This window comes from Hyperolius riggenbachi, chromosome 2 (genome assembly GCF_040937935.1).
Source record: "Hyperolius riggenbachi isolate aHypRig1 chromosome 2, aHypRig1.pri, whole genome shotgun sequence".
Classification (NCBI taxonomy): Eukaryota; Metazoa; Chordata; class Amphibia; order Anura; family Hyperoliidae; genus Hyperolius; species Hyperolius riggenbachi.
In genome coordinates this window covers 507,739,812-507,760,983 of record NC_090647.1, presented here as the reverse complement: position 1 = coordinate 507,760,983, position 21,172 = coordinate 507,739,812, and the positions used below count along the sequence as shown (strand labels likewise).

Here is a 21,172-nt window from a genome sequence, read left to right as displayed (position 1 = left end):
TTTATTTATTTTCAAAAGCACTTAGTGAATGGCAGTTGCTCTGTCCAACTGCCAAACTGTGCAGCAAGCAGGGAAACTGGCCAGCATCATTGTTTAACCACTTGCCGACCGCCTACTTCATATTGGCGGCGGCAAAGTGGCAGCCCCAGGACCACGTCACGCAGATTGGCGTCAGGTCCTGGGGCACTCTCTGGCCGGGGATCGCGCGCTGGGATGCGCGCGCATCCACCGGCAATAGGCTCCGCCCACCCGCGACGTCAACCCGCCGGCCAATCGGAAGCGAAGGCGGGTTGTTAACCCGACGATCCCCGGATAGGAAGCGTGTAATACGCTTTGTAATGTTTACAACGTGTATTATACAGGCTGCCTCCTGCCCTGGTGGTCCCAGTGTCCGAGGGACCACCAGGGCAGGCTGCAGCCACCCTAGTCTGCACCCAAACACACTGATCTGCCCCCCCCTGCCCCCTGATCGCCCACAGTACCCCTCAGACCCCCCCCTGCCCACCCCCCAGACCACCATTTGCACACAATCACCCCCCTAATCACCCATCAATCACTCCCTGTCACTATCTGTCAACGCTTTTTTTTTTTTAGTCCCTAAACTGCCCCCTGCTCCCTCCTGATCACCGCCCCACCCCTCAGATTCTCCCCAGACCCCCCCAGACCCTCCCCCCCCCTGTGTACTGTATGCATCTATCCCCCCTGATCACCTGTCAATCACCCGTCAATCACCCATCAATCACCCCCTGTCACTGCCACCCATCAATCAGCCCCTAACCTGCCCCTTGCGGGCAATCTGATCACCCACCCACACCAATAGATCGCCCGCAGATCCGACATCAGATCACCTCCCAAATCCATCGTTTACATCTATTCTCTCCTCTAAACACCCACTAATTACCCATCAATCACCCATCAATCACCCCCTATCACCACCTGTCACTGTTACCCATCAGATTAGACCCTTGCGGGCACCCAATCGCCCGCCCACACGCTCAGATTGCCCTCAAACCCCCCCCCACCCTTATCGATTCGCCAGTGCATTATTTACATCCGTTCTTCCCTGTAATAACCCACTGATCACCTGTCAATCACCCCCTGTCACTGCCACCCATCAATCACCCCCTGTCACTGCCACCCATCAATCAGCCCCTAACCTGCCCCTTGTGGGCAATCTGATCACCCACCCACACCAATAGATCGCCCGCAGATCCGACATCAGATCACCTCCCAAATCCATCGTTTACATCTATTCTCTCCTCTAAACACCCACTAATTACCCATCAATCACCCCCTATCACCACCTGTCACTGTTACCCATCAGATTAGACCCTAATCTGCCCCTTGCGGGCACCCAATCACTCGCCCACACGCTCACATTGCCCTCAGACCCCCCCCTTATCAATTCGCCAGTGCAATATTTACATCTGTTATTCCCTGTAATAACCCACTGATCACCTGTCAATCACCCATCAATCACCCCCTGTCACTGCCACCCATCAATCACCCCCTGTCACTGCCACCCACCAATCAGCCCCTAACCTGCCCCTTGCGGGCAATCTGATCACCCACCCACACCAATAGATCGCCCGCAGATCCGACATCAGATCACCTCCCAAGTGCAGTGTTTACATCTCTTCTCTCCTCTAAACACCCACTAATTACCCATCAATCACCCCCTATCACCACCTGTCACTGTTACCCATCAGATTAGACCCTAATCTGCCCCTTGCGGGCACCCAATCACCCGCCCACACCTCAGAACGCCCTCAGACCCCAGCCCTGATCACCTCGCTAGTGCATTGCTTGCATCTATTTCCCCCCTCTAATCACACCTTGAGACACCCATCAATCACCTCCTGTCACCCCCTAGCACACCTACCCATCAGATCAGGCCCTAATTTGCCCCGTGTGGGCTCCTGATCACTCGGCCAAACCCTCAGATCCCCCTCAGACCCCCTTCCGATCACCTCCCCAGTGCATTGATTGCATCTATTTTCCCCTCTAACCGCCCCCTGAGACACCCATCAATCACCTCCTGTCACCCCCCTAGCACTCCTATCCATCAGATCAGGCCCAATTCATCCTGTCATCTAAGAGGCCACCCTGCTTATGACCGTTTCCACAAAATTTGCCCCCTCATAGACCACCTGTCATCAAAATTTGCAGATGCTTATACCCCTGAACAGTCATTTTGAGAAATTTGGTTTCCAGACTACTCACAGTTTTGGGCCCGTAAAATTCCAGGGCAGTATAGGAACCCCACAAGTGACCCCATTTTAGAAAGAAGACACCCCAAGGTATTCTGTTAGGTGTATGATGAGTTCATAGAAGATTTTATTTTTTGTCAAAAGTTAGCGGAAATTGGATTTTTATTGTTTTTTTCACAAAGTGTCATTTTTCACTAACTTGTGACAAAAAATAAAATCTTCTATGAACTCACCATACCCCTAACGGAATACCTTGGGGTGTCGTCTTTCTAAAATGGGGTCACTTGTGGGGTTCCTATACTGCCCTGGCATTTTAGGGGCCCTAAACCGTAGGGAGTAGTCTAGAAAACAAATGCCTCAAAATGACCTGTGAATAGGACGTTGGGCCCCTTAGCGCACCTAGGCTGCAAAAAAGTGTCACACATGTAGTATCGCCATACTCAGGAGAAGTAGTATAATGTGTTTTGTGGTGTATTTTTACACATACCCATGCTGGGTGGGAGAAATCTCTCTGTAAATGGACAATTGTGTGTAAAAAAAATCAAAAATGTGTCATTTACAGAGATATTTCTCCCACCCAGCATGGTTATATGTAAAAATACACCACAAAACACATTATACTACTTCTTCTGAGTACGGCGATACCACATGTGTGACACTTTTTTGCAGCCTAACTGTGCTAAGGGGCCCAAAGTCCAATGAGTACCTTTAGGATTTCACAGGTCATTTTGAGACATTTGGGTTCAAGACTACTCCTCACGGTTTAGGGCCCCTAAAATGCCAGGGCAGTATTGGAACCCCACAAATGACCCCATTCTAGAAAGAAGACACCCCAAGGTATTCCGTTAGGAGTATGGTGAGTTCATAGAAGATTTTATTTTTTGTCACAAGTTAGCGGAAATTGATATGTATTGTTTTTTTTTTCACAAAGTGTCATTTTCCGCTAACTTGTGACAAAAAAAAAATCTATGAACTCACCATACCCCTAACGGAATACCTTGGGGGGCGGGGCCTGGACGCGGGGCCTGGACGCGGAAGAGACCAGTATACACACGCGGACGGCGGCATCACCCAGGGCAGGAGAACTCACCGAGCGTGCGGCGGTGTGGACTGCAGATACATTGGGGTGTGCCTAAGCCAACCGGCCAACATTACGGGGGAGAGCCCGTGGGAAAATACTCTATGCAAGATGACATCTTTTAATCTGTGAGTGTAATGGATTTTTTAACCTTTTTATTAAAGAAGCAGTATTACACTATTTGAGGCATTTGTTTTATTGAGGTACTAAGGGAACAAAAAATACCTGTATACAGGTGAAGAGGTCTGATACATTGCCAGAGTGGTGGGGGACGACCCGGGAACTGTCCCAAGGCTCCATTTGACCTATCAGCAGGTCTTAACACACGGTGAGTGCATCTCACTGGGGTGTGGTGAAGGCTTCACTATCCATAAAACCCTCTCTTGGGAAATGATATAAGGAGCAGTGAGGATTGGAAGGAGGAGTTTGTTTACTATATCCAGGGGCAAGAGGATATATGAAGTGTCTGAACTGTTTTGCTAATGTGCTTCCACATAAAGCTTGAAGGACTTTTGAATTGTGCACCCGTAGTAGTTGCGGTAGTTGCTACAACATATAATCTAAACATTGGGGGTACTGATTTGAAAAAAATCGAATGTATATGTATTCAATGGCCCGCTAGTGGGTAGCCTATTGGATGGTTAATTGTATGCACAGCCATTTGTGTCAAGGGGGACAGTAAAGGTATACTCACAGGTGCAGGACCACACTAAGAGCGCCAACCTCTGTATGTGGGAATACCTTGGGGTGTCTTCTTTCTAAAATGGGGTCACTTGTGGGGTTCCTATACTGCCCTGGCATTTTAGGGGCCCTAAACCGTGAGGAGTAGTCTAGAATCCAAATGCCTCAAAATGACCTGTGAATAGGACGTTAGGCCCCTTAGCGCACCTAGGTTGCAAAAAAGTGTCACACATGTGGTATCGCCGTACTCAGAAGAAGTAGTATAATGTGTTTTGAGGTGTATTTTTATACATACCCATGCTGGGTGGGAGAAATCTCTCTGTAAATGGACAATTGTGTGTAAAAAAAATCAAATAATTGTCATTTACAGAGATATTTCTCCCACCTAGCATCTGTATGTGTAAAAATACACCCCAAAACACATTATACTACTTCTCCTGAGTACGGCGGTACCACATGTGTGGCACTTTTTTGCACCCTAAGTGCGCTAAGGGGCCCAAAGTCCAATGAGTACCTTTAGGATTTCACAGGTCATTTTGCGACATTTGGTTTCAAGACTACTCCTCACGGTTTAGGGCCCCTAAAATGCCAGGGCAGTATAGGAACCCCACAAATGACCCCATTTTAGAAAGAAGACACCCCAAGGTATTCCGTTAGGAGTATGGTGAGTTCATAGAAGATTTTATTTTTGTCACAAGTTAGCAGAAAATGACACTTTGTGAAAAAAAACAATTCAAATCAATTTCCGCTAACTTGTGACAAAAAAAAAAAATCTTCTATGAACTCACCATCCTCCTAATGAAATACCTTGGGGTGTCTTCTTTCTAAAATGGGGTAATTTGTGGGATTCCTATACTGTCCTGGCATTTTAGGGGCCCTAAACCGTGAGGAGCAGTCTTGAAACGAAATTTCTCAAAATGACCTGTGAAATCCTAAAGGTACTCATTGGACTTTGGGCCCCTTAGCGCAGTTAGGGTGCAAAAAAGTGCCACACATGTGGTATCGCCGTACTCAGGAGAAGTAGTATAATGTGTTTTGGGGTGTATTTTTCCACATACCCATGCTGAGTGGGAGAAATATCTCTATAAATTGACAATTGTGTGTAAAAAAAATAAAACAATTGTCATTTACGGAGATATTTCTCCCACCCAGCATGGGTATGTGTAAAAATACACCCCAAAACACATTATACTACTTCTCCTGAGTACGGCAATACCACATGTGTGGCACTTTTTTGCAGCCTAACTGCGCTAAGGGGCCCAAAGTCCAATGAGCATCTTTAGGCTTTACAGGGGTGCTTACAATTAGGCACCCCCCAAAATGCCAGGACAGTGAACACACCCCACAAATGACCCCATTTTGGAAAGTAGACACTTCAAGGTATTCAGAGAGTAGCATAGTGAGTCCGTGGCAGATTTCATTTTTTTTTGTCGCAAGTTAGAAGAAATGGAAACTTTTTTTTTTTTGGTTACAAAGTGTCATTTTCCGCTAACTTGTGACAAAAAATAAAATCTTCTATGAACTCACCATGCCTCTCACTGAATACTTTGGGATGTCTTCTTTCCAAAATGGGGTCATTTGGGGGGGATTTGTACTATCCTGGAATTTTAGCCCCTCATGAAACCTGACAGGTGCGCAGAAAAGTCAGAGATGCTTGAAAATGGGAAAATTCACTTTTGGCACCATAGTTTGTAAACGCTATAACTTTTACCCAATCCAATAATTATACACTGAATGGTTTTTTTTTTATCAAAGACATGTAGCAGAATAACTTTCGCGCTCAAATGTATAGGAAATTTTACTTTATTTGAAAAATGTCAGCACAGAAAGTTAAAAAAGTCATTTTTTTGACAAAATTCATGTCTTTTTTGATGAATATAATAAAAAGTAAAACTCGCAGCAGCAATCAAATAGCACCGAAAGAAAGCTGTATTAGTGACAAGAAAAGGAGGTAAAATTCATTTAGGTGGTAGGTTGTATGACTGAGCAATAAACCGTGAAAGCTGCAGTGGTCCGAATGGAAAAAAGGCTCTGGTCCTTAAGGGGTTTTATGACTGCAGTCCTTAAGTGGTTAAATCCTTTTTAGGGAATATCTTTATAAAGAATAAAAGCCTTGCTGAGAATCCCCTATGAAGAGATGGACAAGTCCAAAACCTGTCACTTCTGTCAGATTTCTACTACCTACTGTAAGTGACAGCATTATAGGAGAAAAGTAATTTATGGCTCATTTTACTCTGGAAAAAAAAAAAAAGTACTTCGTGCCCCTTTAAAGGAGAACTGTAGTGAGAGGATATGGAGGCTGCCATGTTTATTTCCTTTTAAGCAATACCAGTTGCCTGGCTGCCCCGCCTCTAATACTTTTAACCATAGCCCCTGAACAAGCATGCAGCAGATCAGGTGTTTCTGACATTGTCAGATCTGACAAAATTAGCTGCATGCTGGTTTCTGGTGTGATTCACACACTACTACAGGCAGATAGCTCAGCAGGGCTGCCAGGCAACTGGTATTGCTTATAAGGAAATCAATATGGCAGCCTCCATATACCTCTCACTACAGTTCTCCTTTAAAGCTGAATTATCACAAATACCTTCTGTTTTAAGAATGCACTAAGCATTGCTATTTAGTAGGAGGGCTTTTCGGCTGCTTGGGTATTACTGATATAATGATATGATAACCTATTAAGGAACCACCACACAACATACACTACAAACAGCACAAGCCATATGTTTACGATCTTCCTTTGGTTTAGTGGTACTTCACGGCATACCTTTGCATTTCCAACTAAACACAGCATGCATAATTGGCAGAACACCTCTACAGCCTTCCTCTATTACAATGCAGCTATTTGCCAAGATTGTATTTGCACTTTGATTTCTAAAGCAAATGTAAAATAGTCAAGATAACTAATTTCCTTCCTGCAGGGCAAGCAAGTCATTATATTGAAATGCAATTCCGGGATCTTGACATCAGCTGCGTACATATTTTACAAAGAGTTCAACTAATCAAGGAAGTTTGCCACAATTGTAATTTGCTTGGAACTTGACGCTGGTTAGCGCCCAGGAATTAAAGTCTCTGCAAACAAAAAAAAATGTGAAAACTAAAAAAATGCTTCAAAGCGTTGTAAAAACATTTAGCGAATTGATTGAATAAATAAAGCGGAACCAAATTAACTCAATGAAGGTGTAGAAGGCCAGCGTATAGCAAAGTTGGATGTAAAACGCGACACCCAGACCAAAGCTCACCAAAATGAAATTGTAGGTTATGCTGAATGCTGGAGCCATAAGTATAGGATCATAAAGTCGAACAGCAGGTAGAATTGTACTTCAGTTTTGGATTTTATATTTTATGGAAAATGGTTAGGCCCTATTTTTGATTGCTATTTACTGTATTATTTATTTATTTTTTTGAATGGGAAGTGTTACAACTCTTGGCAAGTTATTATTGTTGTCACTTATTTCTTGTAGTAGGAACACACACCAATGTGCATATTATGCAAATTCTCTTTGCCTACTAATCCTGTTACCAGAGTCACATGATCGGAGATGGTGATAGTTGGTCAATGAAACAGCTTGGTGTGGGAGGAATGGATGTCAGCAGTTTAGCAGGGGGAAAGTGCAACTTGTTCATGTTTTATCCAACCTGAGCCTGCAGGTCAACATCGTTACTACTTGCAGTCAAAAAAAAAAAAAAAAAGACAGCACCAACTGTCATTATCGATAAACACAATCTCTAACAATGTGATAGGTTGAGATATTGCTTGCTTTAGCAGTTGGAAACAGCTGTTACTCCCCACAACGCAACAAGGTTCACAGACAAGAAACTCAAGTGCATGGCCCTGACATGACACTGTGGGAGGGGTTTACCAAAACATCTGCCACATATATCCCCCCTCCCGGTCTATTTGAAAAAAGGAAAAACTTCTATCTTCAGTTAAAGTGAACATGAACTCTTGCACAGGACAGAAGTTGTCCTTTAAAGTTCCTCTTTAAGCCTCAGTTTCAATTCATGCAATATGTATAATGTTTTCAAAACTTTGAATTACAGTATGTCAAAAGATTTGTTTTACTTTAAAGTCAGCCTAATGCCTGTTACACACCATGCAATTTCTCATCAGATAGATGGGTCGATAGATAATTTTCGGATCGGATTTACCATCGTTTTTCTGATCAATTTTCTGATCACTTCCATGGAAATCGATCAGAAAGCAGATTGGACCTGTTGGAAATTATCTATTCGACATCTATCTGATGAAAAATTGCATGGTGTGTACAGTAGCAGGTTTAAATCTTAATGCCAAAGTCCATAAATGAGATAATCTCCCAAAATGGCAAACAATCTATTGGGTTGTGGTCAATTTTCAACCAAAGTCTACTTGCTCTCAATTAGATCACAGTAGAAATCCGATTGAGAACTGATTGAATGCATTGTACCTCTCACAGCTGGGCCGTGTATTGCAGCCGTGATCCTCTGCTGCCCCCCCACCCCCCCTTTTCCCCACAGGAAGCAATTGTTTACCTCCTGATTGGATATCCATCAGGTCACAATCCTCCACCATGTTGTCTATTCAATCTTGGTTAGAGATTGCAGTGAACCATTATCGCTGAATTCAGAGTAACATTCAGAGCGACATCACAGGGCAATTGATGGTCTAGTCACTCCTTTATCAACATGATTGGTCCTCCTTTGGATGAAATAACTACACAAAATTGAGCAATTAGGATGTTCCAGGCAGCAGATCCCCAGCAGATTTCCGTGACAGAATCAACTGAAAAAGCAATAGGTGTATGGCCAGAAAAAGAGCCTTACTACCTTTCACCAGGACAGGAGAACCAATGTGATCCCATAAATCTGGCATGAATGTATTAAATACTTATCTAGAGCTCGCAGCCTGAATCATATTATATATATTCATATATATATATATTCATTCAACATCTGCTGCAAGATGGAGTCACCTACCTTTAGCTTTGAGCCATGCTGAATGACTGGAGAATGATGGTCATTTGGTGGAATATGCAATTCCCATTTCCCAAAATCCGATTTGTTATATGGATGTGAAGAAGGGTTCCAGTTGTCTGAAATAGAGATAAACATTAGATAGCGATACACATACAATGAAAGGGTTTGAACACACCTACAGCAGTTACTAGTACAGGTAGTCCTGGGCGAAACAAACAAAATAGGGACTGTAGGTTCGTTCCTAGCCGGAATATGTCCATAAGTTGAAGCATTGTGCCATCTCTGTCTCATATACCACCTCTATGCCCCCCCCCCCCTTCCAGTGTCCCCCTCTGTCACCGCTGGTCCCTCCTGCATGTCATTTTACCAGTTTAAAACCCATTTTTTTGTCTATTTTTAAATCGATTTTTTTTTTTTTAAACTACAAGGTCTTTTTGAAAAATGTTTTTTACTTGTTCCCACAGAATAAAATTTCTAATTTTTGGGGCTACCTGTATATTGCTGATGCGTCCACTGAAGCAGAAGATAACCTTCATTAACCATAAAGGGGTATAGAGGCTGACATTTATTTTCTTTTAATCAATGCATATTGCCTGGCTGTCCTGCTAATCCTCTGCCTCTAATACTTTTAGTCATAGACCCTGTACAAGCATGTAGATCAGATGTTTCTGACTGAAGTCTGACTGAATTAGCTGCATGCTTATTTCAGGTGTGTGAGTCAGACTCTGCTGCAGCCAAAGGAGGCAGGACAGTCAGGCAACTGGTATTGCTTACAAATAAAATAAATATGGCAGCCTCATCTCCCTCTCACTTCAACTCTTGTTTGAAGAGCAGCACTTCCAGTTACATTGCTTTACAAGGAACTCCTGCAAAGGAATCTTTCAAGTCCTCATCAGGGTTTCCTATTGGTCTATGCACTGAGGTATCCGTCTATTCAGTGCATAGTCCAATACACAACTTTGGCAGGAAATTCAAATATGTTTTTGACAGTGCTCCTAATATAACTGCAGAAAATGATCCCCAGCATAACGCATCTTTAAATCTTCTGCACTCGGTGGTCCTTTGATCTAATCAAGGGGAATCTTCCTCAAGGAAGATTCTCCTTGGTCCAGCCAATAGACCAACAGGAGAGCCGTGGTGAGAGATTTGTGGGGTTCTTTTTTGCATAGGTAGTCCAGATATTGTGGTGAAGACAGCCTCGCAGTGCAAAAAGTTAGAAAAAAAGAAGACAGAAGACTTGAAGAGCAGAATAGAAGTACAGATGACTACAAGAAAAGTAACATTAAGTTTATATATGAAAAGGCAACAAGATAGAAATATAAAATACAGAAGAAAATAATGTCAGTAAATAGAAGTACAGTATACAGAAGAGGAAACAAAATGACAGAAGAGAAAAAAGTAATTTTAAAGTTAGGTCTCATTTCTATCAGGTTTGAGCATTTAACTGCCTCCAAACCGCCTATCATCAACAGGCGTCGGGTAGCTGGCAGCCCCAGGACTGTGTAACACCAAAAGGCGTCAAGTCCTGGGGCGGGGTTTTGCAGGCGATTGTGCGCACCGATGCGCCCGCATCTCCCCGTGGCGACTGCCGCTAGGAGACTGTTAGACAGCAAAATGTCGACGCAGTCTATTTAAATTGTACAGCGCTGCAATCTCCCCTCTGTGCTCCCTCTGTTCCCCTGATCCCTCAGTGCCCCCCTCTGTGCTACTTCTGCCCCCACTGTGCCCCTATGCCTCTACCTCCCTTTGTGCCTCTGTCGTAATGATGATCATAATGTGCTAATTTCGCTTACAGAAAATGTAACATAAAATTTTGCAATTACGATTTTGAAATTGAATTGATTTTTTTTGCAATCCACCCAAACTTCCAGAAGGCCCCAGCACCTTATCACAGGTTTGCTTTAAAATGCATAAAAATTTTGAAAAAACATTTTTTCTTTGAATTTTTTTACAATTTATTTTCTCAAAAACTACAAGGGCTATTTGAATAAAAAAAAAGTGACGAGCTCCCACAAAATCACAGAATTTGGGCCGTTCATATCGACAGGTCATTCATAAGTCAGGGAGGGAGTACCTGTATAGGCAAAAACATCTCCCTGTACGATGAAAGAGGCATTAGCGCATTTCCACATTTCAGTTATAAACACAGCATACATAAAACAGCTTCATTGCGTCTACTATCCAGCGTGACTGACATTCAGCATTCCCAACACATCACCAGGTGCTCTATTCACTATGAAACCATCTCTGTCAATATTTTTGCTGGAGGCAAACGTCAGACATTCAGGTACCAAAGTTCACTCTGAGATTTAAGTTCCTCTGTTCCAGACAAATAGGAAGCTACCCACGGTGACTAAGGGAGCGGCGGAGGGAACAATAATCTACATGCAGTAGGTAGAAAACGTACAAGCGGCATCAATTTTACTGCTGCAGCAGCAGGTTTCAGAGTAAATGTGATGGGCTCTCTGCAGGAAGCGGCTCTGCAGCCCTCAAATTCCGAGATAAAGGGCTGACAGATCAATTCTTTTCACTGAAAATGAGGAAAACAAGTAAAAAAGAAAAAAATATTTTTTTTTTCATTTTTATAACAATGCACTTTGTATAGAAAATATAGCCATATAAACACAGAGATAAAACACGGCTCAATTAAATATGCCACCGTGATAAACCAGCATTCTTCATACTGTATTAGTGGTGGCAAATATTATCACTGCTGGAGGTGTGTGGAGGTAGGTAGGTAGGTAGGTTTGTGTGCAGTGGTGTAGCTAAGGGCCCCAATACAAGTTTTACATTGGGCCCCTATAAAGCAATTGATATGGAGCACCAAAATCTGCCAAAAACAGCTCCAGTGACAGTTTTGAGCAGGAGGAGGAGGAGAACCGTTTGCGAATGATTACCACTATTCAAAGCACATATAGGAGGTGATCATTACCAGCATAGAACCAATGAAAAGCTAATAGAGCAATTGAAGGAGGGCCCTTGACGGGCCCCTCTGGTCCAGAGGCCACAGTATGGTCGCTACCTCTGAATCCCTTATTGCTACACCACTGCGTGTGTTTTCCTTATCTAAAGGAAGCCTATGCATCACCCGATGAGTGGCCAGATCGACCAATTGATAGATCCCTCTTTGATCCAAGTCAATCATTGAGGGATCCATTGCCTGGCCCCACAGCAATTTTTGGTAGACTGCAGCATGAAATTTACTGGGAGTTGACCTGTTGCCACCACCTGCCAGGGCCGCCGTCCAAGTGTAAAGTGCCCCCCCCCCCCATGCATTTAAATCTCACCTCACCGTGTTTTGGATTTGAATGGTTACAAGCGCTCGTAGTGACTGAAGACACTGCAGGAGGCCAGAAGTCATGCTGGCGGAGAGGAGACACACTGACCGGGGGTTCATTGTGTCCGTCAGTCATCGCGATATCAAACACATTTACCATTGGCACCTGATCGAGCCCTTGCGACAGAGATTTTTCCGCCATTCCAATGCACAGATTTCAGATGGAAAGCGATTTAAAGATCAATCAGGTGCCCATGTTGCGACACAGATTCTCTTACGATTCGATAAAATATTCAAAATGGAATGTCATCGGGTTGCACTATTGAGTAATTTTTGAGCACCCTAAAATAGGCATAAAGGCTGCCATTGATAACCATGTGAAAGTGCCAGTTACCAGGCTTTTTGGGGGATTAGCATTTCCTGAGCATCATGCCTTTAAAAAACTGAATTATCTTTGTAGTGCAGAGCACTCCCGGCGACGGGAGCACAATCATGAGATCCTGACCCAGCCGCGGGTGAAGATCTCACATAGGGGAAGGCAGAGGCATTGCCTCCACCCCAGACTTCTGGGGGCTGGAAAAAGCCCTAGGTGAGTCAAACGTTTTATTTTTCAGATGACCTCATGTATCCTTTATTCAAGCATTGAACCAGATTTGGGTAGATGGGTAAGATTTGACTACACACAATTCAGCAGCTGCAGTCATCCCTAACGGATCTAAACATTACTTGGCATAGTCAGAACTTTTGTAGCAATGAAACATTCTCTAAAAGGTCTCTGCAGCACACTATGCCTGAAAAAAGCTTCCAAGAGATTTGAGAAAGATACTGAAACACACAAAGTAATTTCTAAAACTCTGGGATTTCAGCAAACCACTGTGGTAGAAATCATCTAAAAACAGGAAAATATTGGAACAGAAGTATATCTGCCCAGGAGAGGCTGTCATAAAGAAGTTACCAACAGAGAACAGAAAACTCACATGGGAAGCCTCAGATGCACTTAGACAAATGTGTAAGGAGTGTAGGCCTCTCGGCATGGCTAAATGTCATGGTTTAGGTTTCCACCATTAAACAGACACTGGTCAAATACTGTATTCACGAGAGAATGGCAGGTTGAACGCCACTGTTAAGCAAAGCACTTTAATTGTGCAAAGAAACTTTAAGTTAACGTTTTTTGCACTGATGGAGTAAAACATTTACGAATTTTGTAAACGGGAGGATTGACTGTCCCTAACCTTTAGTTGGTCATCAAGCCAAACTGATATCTGGAAGAAGGTCTTGACCAGGGAGGCAAGAGAAAACCAAATGGTCACGCTAAAATTCCTCTGCTGACATTAGACAACCTGTTATTGAATCCAAGGCTTCCAACAATTCTCACTATCCTTGTCCTGATTTATGCCTAGTCCCAATTTGATTCTGAAGATCCATAAACTGTTTTTTGGACTTCACGGCTCATTTTGTGTCCTAATGAAGTAGTATACGCTGTGGGCCTATAAGTTTTCACATACACTGTATGAAAGCAGGCTGATGGGATAATCTGTTAATATTTTCTGAAATCAAATCCAAAACACTAAAAAAAAAAAAAAAAAAAAAAAAAAAGTTCTGCATGCTATTTGCCTGTTTATTTTAGTTTCAAAGTATTTAATTACATTTTTGACAAAAAGTAATTGCCTGTATATTTTAAATGCATGCTTGATTTCCCTAGATTGTCACCTGTTGGTTTGATTGGCAAGCTTTACTATATTACAGCATAAAAACAGGAATGATGCAAAGATAAAAAGTGTATAGAAGCCAAGACAGGAAACTTCTTTAATTTTAGAGGTTCATTTACTGCAGCATGGTTTTAGAAACTTGCTAGTAAAACCAGCAGATGGTGCTCAAAAATAGGTGAAATGTTCAATTCTAAAATGCAAGTTTTTCAGTGCTAAAGAAAAAAATGAATTGGTTTCAGCATAAATCCACGTTCTATTCCATTTAAGGAATGGCACAATGGCATTCTAGGTTAAAAACGATACACTAGTAGCACCCCCCCCCCCCCCCCCCCCCCCCCCGCTCCATGCCTACCACAGATAAAAAGTATTGCAATTATGAATATAGACTATGCCTCTGTGTAAAATAAACTATACAAATTTAGCTTTTTCAAAAACACTATCAGGAGTTATTAAATTAATTCTTCAAAATCTGGCCAGAATTATTAGATGGTCAGAAATGCTATATAAGCTACTGATAACGTAATCATCTTCTTTCTGGATTCTTAACCCTTAGGGTCCTTTTACACTTAATGCATTAGTGTGCGTTGGTATGCGTTTTTTCCATAGCAGTGCATTGTGAAAAAACGTTCAGCTAAAACGCGTATAGTGGGAACTGAGCCATTGGAAAACATGGGCATTACTTTGAAAATAAGTTTTCTTTCAGTTATAACGGAGAGCAACTGATTAAGTGTAAAAGGGCCCTTATAGTAAGAAAAAAATGAACAAGGCTTAGTTCTATGTAGGCTTGGGACTCTACATACCCGTTTACCTCACATCATATAACTTCACGGACCCTTCCAAAATATGTCCAAAGTGTTCATGATCATTTTACAGTACGCCCGGTTGACATTAGCGCTATAAAAACGGTCCGTTCCCAGATCGGAAGGGAATGGATCGAAACAGATGCGAATGGATCCAATGTTAACCTATGGATCCATTCACATTCGCCCGTCCAAACGAATCCATCCCGCACGATCCGCTGAACGGACCTCAAGTTTCCGGCAAGTTTCCTCCTGCAGAAATTTTTCCGGATGGCTGAGCCCAGCAGAATGGAAACGCAAGAAATACTACATTGGGGGCAATGAGAAAATAGACCGTTTCTTCACACTAGCGAAGAAACAGACCGTTCTATGCAGCAAAATCCACTTTGGGGATGGGGGGGAATATGGGGAAACGGAGCGGAAGCAGCTGAAGGCAAACTGAGTGAAAACGGATCATATTGACTGGTAATCAGATACAATTTGACGGGTCTGCTTGCCATTTAACGCAAGTGTGAACCGGGTCTAAGACAAGCAAAGCATCATCAAATCTCCACCAGCTTCATAGCCTACCGAGTGTGTTCCAGATCTGCTGGGCCACCACGACTGTGAAGTTCCTGATACCCACAGACTGAGACCACCTAACTGTAACAGCTGAGGGTCAGAAAAACCAGCTAGGTTTAAAAGCCAGCAAAACTGGGCTGGTGAGAAACCTTCTATTTCCCAACATGGATTTGTGCTGAATGTGTTTTATTTTTTGAGAGGGGGGGGGGGGGGGGGATACTGTATGAAGATAAATATGAAGTTGCCAAAAAAATGAATTTGACTCTTCTTCTCTATGTAGGAACAACTCCAATACTGATTTGGATACATCTGTATGCAGTCTGACTTGATTTTTGGTGTCCATACATTGGCAGATGGGGCAGCAGGTAGATGCCTCTCTGGCTGAATCTGATCAGAGAGGGATCTATTGCTGTGTGTGCACATATTTCCAATAGATTTCAACATGAAGGTTTATTTTCGCTTCAGGTTTGCTTCTAATGGGACCCTGAGCAGACGCTGTGGGTTTGCATATAAGCATAGCTACGGCTATTTGATAAAGAGCAGACACTCACCGGCCCCTTATGTAAGCGGTCATGTTCCCGGGCTGGCCGCTATAAATTACATTGTAACTGGTGACTCTGACAAAGTCGCGCTGTAACCCCGGAATAAGAAGCCTGCAGGTCCTCTCTGCGCATGCACAGGTTTCCTGGCTTCTTATTCCACCCAGGCTGGTTTCACACTGTATATTGGCGTTAGTGATGCAGAGCCTCGCGCCTGCCACACCGCATCACCCCGCCCCGCCAAAAACAGGCCTTCAGGGAACACTGCAATAGTACAGTGTTACCTGTCAGGCAATCAGCCAAGCAGGAAGTGACAGGCGCTTGCAGTCACTTCCTGCTTTGGGTATGTGGAAGTGCATGGAAGCATATTGTAAAAATACGCCCCCGCGCATGCGCGCCGCCAACTTTTTAAAAGAGCCTGTGTCGCCATAGACTAACATGATTTCCGGGCCAATACAGATCGCCGCAGCTCACCGCAGGTGCTGTGCGGTAAACTAGGTATGCCCTAGCGTTAATACGGGCACTTCTGGCACAGAGTATCGTAACATGGGAAGTATGAACCTCCCCATAGACTTGCATTAGGCGGTAGTAGCAGTGCGCCAATTGGCCGCAGCGCACTGGGCCAGTGTGAAAGGGCTCTCAATGTGTAAACTGCAATATGACGGGCGGCAGAGGGAGGTGGAAGCCAGGAAGATTGCGCATGCACAGGCTTTCTTTTCCGGGGTCACCAAGCAACTTTATGTCAGAGTCGCCAGTTACAATGTAATTTATAGGAGCCAGCCCGGGAGCAGGATCAAATACATAAGGGTCGGTGAGTGTTTACTCTATAACAAATAGCCGTGGGTATGCTTGTATGCAAACCCCCAGCGCCTGCTAAGGGTCCCTTTAATACGGTGTTAAATTAAAAAAAAAAAAAATAAGTCATATTATCGGTTTCTGGCACCGCTAATACAGCGTCTCTCTTGTTAAATAAACCCTCCCTAAAAAGCTCTATTCTGTGTTGTGCAGGCCCTTAAACATGAAGGATTTGGATGTAATTAGTAAATCTCATCACATGTGGGAGAAAGTCAGAGAATGGAAAACGGACTAATCAAAAAACAATGTCGCCTTGGAGGGCACTTCAAATAATTACAGCAAACAAAAAGTTTCTGCGACTTCAAAACCCCCATTCCTTCCAGTCTGCAGAACACGCTTCTAACTCACATTATGAATACTTTTTACCATAATTTTATAGGCAGTAACGTCCAACAGATTAATTTAAAACAAAGAAACTGAAAATTTCCTTTGATAACAATTCAGAGTGTTATTTTGTTGAACCGTAATCTATAGGATAGTGAAACTGGGAAAAAAATGAATTTATATTAATTAGGGTTCATTTGTTCAATTATTCTCTCGGCTTTCCAGAAAAATAACGGGATGACCATGTCTGCTGCCCTGTGGAAAAACTTGAGTATCAATTTACAAACCATTTTAAAGAGTACCACAAGCAAAGTGTAACGGAGATGGGTGGAAAAAAAAAAATGTATACATACCTGTGGCTTCCTCCAGCCCCCTCCGGCCTGATCACTCCCTCGCCACCGTCCTCTACTGCCTGCATCTCCCGCAACTGGCCCTGGTAAGTCGTCAAGTCGGGGACAGTTGGCGCAGGCGCAGTTCGGCTGTGCGTGCTCCCTCATTTCTCTCCCATGACCTGGAGCGTTCTGCGCCTGTGCGCCCCCAGAAGAGCCCGTGCGTGACTTTCCAGGGCCAATTGCAGAAGAACCAGGAGGCGGAGGACAGTGCGAGTGAGTGATCAGGCCGGAGGGGGCTGGAGGAAGCGCCAGATGTGTACACTTTTTTTTATTTTCCCCCATTTCACAGACCCTTTAAATCAAAATTAAAAAATATAAAAATCCTGAGTTCCTATAACTTATGTCTTCCTCTTATAAGTCTCCACAAGCCCCTGAGGTCCAACAAGCGCACTTGCTGTACACTGTCTAACAAGGTCGAGCATCGTCGCCTACTTCAAATTCCAGTATCCCCCTGCTGGGCGGTAAAGGATGCGCTTTGGTGATTTAAATGTCCAACAAGTTCCATTACCCATACAAAACAGTGGCGATTCCCATCAAATATAGGCAACACCTTTTCAGCTGCTCAAAACAGGTGAAAAAGTCTATTGCCTGCATCCTGCTGGCTTTTTTAGGCATCTGGAAGCCCCCTTTACTAAGAACAACAAAGACGCCTGTGTTTTAAGTGGGTAAAGGGAGTCTTTTCTGACGCCCTACTTATTTTCAGCGTATGAAAAAAAAGAAACTTCCTCAACGCCATCTGCTGGGACCACCTGTCTCACTCCACAGAGGATGATTCTCGTTGCTCCAACTAGTGGACAAGCCCTGGTGAAAGCTATAATGGTGCTTTTGGCAGGGCTTCAGAAGGATGAGAGGGGGACGACACTGGCAGCAGTCACAGTGGGTCTGGTGGGCAGTGCAGAAGGGGGAGCAATGGTGCCAGCAGAGACTGGCATGCTGTGGCGAACATCAGGAAAGCTCCAGGAATCCTGCTGGCTCTAGCAACAGATGTCAGGTGACAGCGCCGAGTACGCATGCATCTCCCAGGGGTGCTAAGCAGCAGTATCATGGTTTTGATAGAGAGCTCCACAGCACAAATACCTTGGTCCCCATAACCCGGGATACAGGAGCATCGCTCAGACAAAAGCTGTTATCCGCCTCTGACTGAATCCAATCCTAATGTCATTTTCTCCCTTATCCCTTTTCTCCTCTTAGAAACTGCACTGTCATATCTAGCTTGCTTTGCAAACACATAGATCATATTACAGCAGCTTCTGCAGAAGGGTGAGGTGTATTTCCCTTCTCAGCCTCATGTCACACTGAACTTCCCTCAGCCAATGAGTGCAGAGCAGGAATGTGGGAGGGGAAATAACACGCTTCTCTCACCCGAGCAATGTACCAGAATAGAGCCAGGCTGACTGAGATGACAATAATTAGCGCAGAAACATTTATGCTTATGTTGGAATACTTGCATTGCAGGGTTAGTTTAGACAGCATAATTAGCATAGAGTAGTGGGTAAATGGAATTTGATTTTGTGGCTGACAATCCCGCTTTAACCCCCCTGCCGTTCCAATTACATCGGCAAGGGGGCGGCGCAGCACTCTTTTTTTTTTTTTTTTATTCATGTAGCTAGCCTAGCGCTAGCTACATGATAGCCACTGACAAGCAGCATCCCCCTACCTACTTCGATCGCCGCCGGCGATCTTTGCAAGCAGGAAATCCCGTTCAGAATGGGATTTCCTGCTCGGCGGGATGACGTCACCAACGTCATGGACGTCAGAGGGAATCCTGATCCACCCCTCAGCACTGCCTGGCACTGATTGGCCAGGCTGCGCAAGGGGTCTGGAGGGGGGGGGGGGGGGCGGCGAGTAGCGCCGAATGATCGAGGTATGCACGCAGCTAGCAAAGTGCTAGCTACGTGCAATTAAAAAAAATTTGAGAAAAATCGGCCCAGCGGGGCATGAGAAATCCTCCTGCGCCAGTTACCCTGAGCGGAGCTTGGGATAACCGGCAAGGAGGTTAAGAGAGTGGCCACCCCCAATACATCACGGTTGGGGCGGGTTATAATTCTTCACCTGCTCCTTCATGACGCCCACCATTGTACGTTTCATTTCGACTTTCTTACTTTCCGATTTTAGTGACATATTGCGCGCTATTGGGCTGCTGTTGTCTCTGCTTTTTTCCCTTACGTTATGAGGTCACCTTATTCCCTCTTCGAGATCAGCAACTACCAGCACATAATAAAGAGGTAGAACAGTCTTCTACTTACAGCGGATGCACCTTTATGAGCTTACTGCCTAGAAATACCAGGTACACAAATCAAATTTTATATTGCTTGGAAGCGAGTCTATCTACCAATAACCTGGGTAGCCATGAACTAAACATGACATGACTACTGTCTGCAGTTGGTACCCTCTTCTCTGTAACGAAGGGAAATGCCAGCTTTGCAACTTCAGCTATAGGACTGCTCAGTGATTCTCAGTCCTTCAACAGTTTCTTGGTTCATTAAAAAAAAAGGAAATAAACTGAGCAAGAGACATTTTAAACACTTCTCTTATAAGCACTTACTGAAATCGCCAGTAAGGGAAACTGCTTCGGCTCCCGGGGCCCATTCTTTGCAGTAGATTCCCCCATCTGGCTGGGTGTGGATGCCAAATGATTGGTAACTTCTTGAGAACTTCTCCAGACCGCCCTCACATCCCTCGAGGTTGGTTAAATACTTTTGAAACAAGGAATACCTGCAAAGACAAGTCATGGAGGCCACATTAAACAAAGCAATCCCGTATTTCCCCATCCTTCATTTTTTTCCCCTCCAATTCAGACACATCAAGCTTAATACTAGTTGAAATACTAAATCGTTCAGTATATTTTTAAGCATAATTAGACCAGTGAATAGAGCTAACATAAACAGTTGAGAATAGGGATGATCAATGAGTTGGAAATATTTCCGCGTTCATGCAGTATTATGTAAAACTGTATGCAAATACATGCAGTTTGAAAATGGACCAGTTTAAACCTTGGTGGGGCATGACTGGTCCATTTTGAAGCTGCATAAATTTGCATTCAAATGTACATAATCCTGCATGAACTTGGAAATATTTGCATCTCATTGATCATCCCTAGCTGATAAATATTAAGGAAGCCTCCGTAGAAGCGCTGTATAGCGCAAAACAGCCATCAGGCATCCAGTGCCCAGCACCCACCACCACCCACGCCTCTTCTCACAGGGTATGTGCTCCACCAATTGCAACTTTATTTGATGTTGTATATTTGCACATCTGCACTTTATGAAGTTGTAGCAATAAATTGAACATCTGCAGCGGTGCCAGCTTTTCCATTTCCTTTATTCGTCTGTTATCTAAACTTCAAGCTTAAGCACGCTAAAGAGGTTTCTAAGAAGGGGTGTATTTGAAGTCCTCCATCTAATGCAAGTCTCTGGTGTTGAGTTGTATATGTTTGCCGCTGTAGTGCCAACCTTCTACTTCCTTTTGCTTGTAAATAATAAGGAAGGAGAAAGTTGTAAGTCAGTAGTTAAGTCTTAGGTTTCGTTTACATTGGGTGCATTGAAAAACGTGTAAAAGCGCAGGATAAAAAAAACGCATTCGCTTTAGTGCGCATTTCAGTGTGTTGCGGTGCACTTTTTTAAGCATGTTTTGCTTACTGTAGCAGTTGTCAATAAAGCTTTGTTTTCGTATGTAAATGTATTTTTTTTTTCAAATAGGTGTAAAAAAGCATGCGCTTCGAAGCGCTAAAAAAGCGCACCCATTCACTTGCACTGATGTGCACTTTACAGCTCAACGCCCAGAAATG

At 43.8% G+C, this 21,172-nt stretch overlaps 1 protein-coding gene across 1 annotated transcript in view; it reads right to left on the bottom strand.

The window, feature by feature from the left end:
* Positions 1-7,032: 7,032 nt before the first annotated feature.
* Positions 7,033-21,172, bottom strand: part of LOC137545257 (1,4-alpha-glucan-branching enzyme-like) — a 70,102-nt gene continuing 55,962 nt past the window's right edge. The window contains exons 3-5 of the mRNA XM_068266376.1: positions 19,931-20,100; positions 8,929-9,044; positions 7,033-7,041 (exon numbers count right to left, since the gene is read on the bottom strand). Of these exons, the coding sequence (XP_068122477.1) occupies positions 7,033-7,041; positions 8,929-9,044; positions 19,931-20,100 (295 nt within the window). The remainder of the gene's footprint in view (positions 7,042-8,928; positions 9,045-19,930; positions 20,101-21,172) is intronic.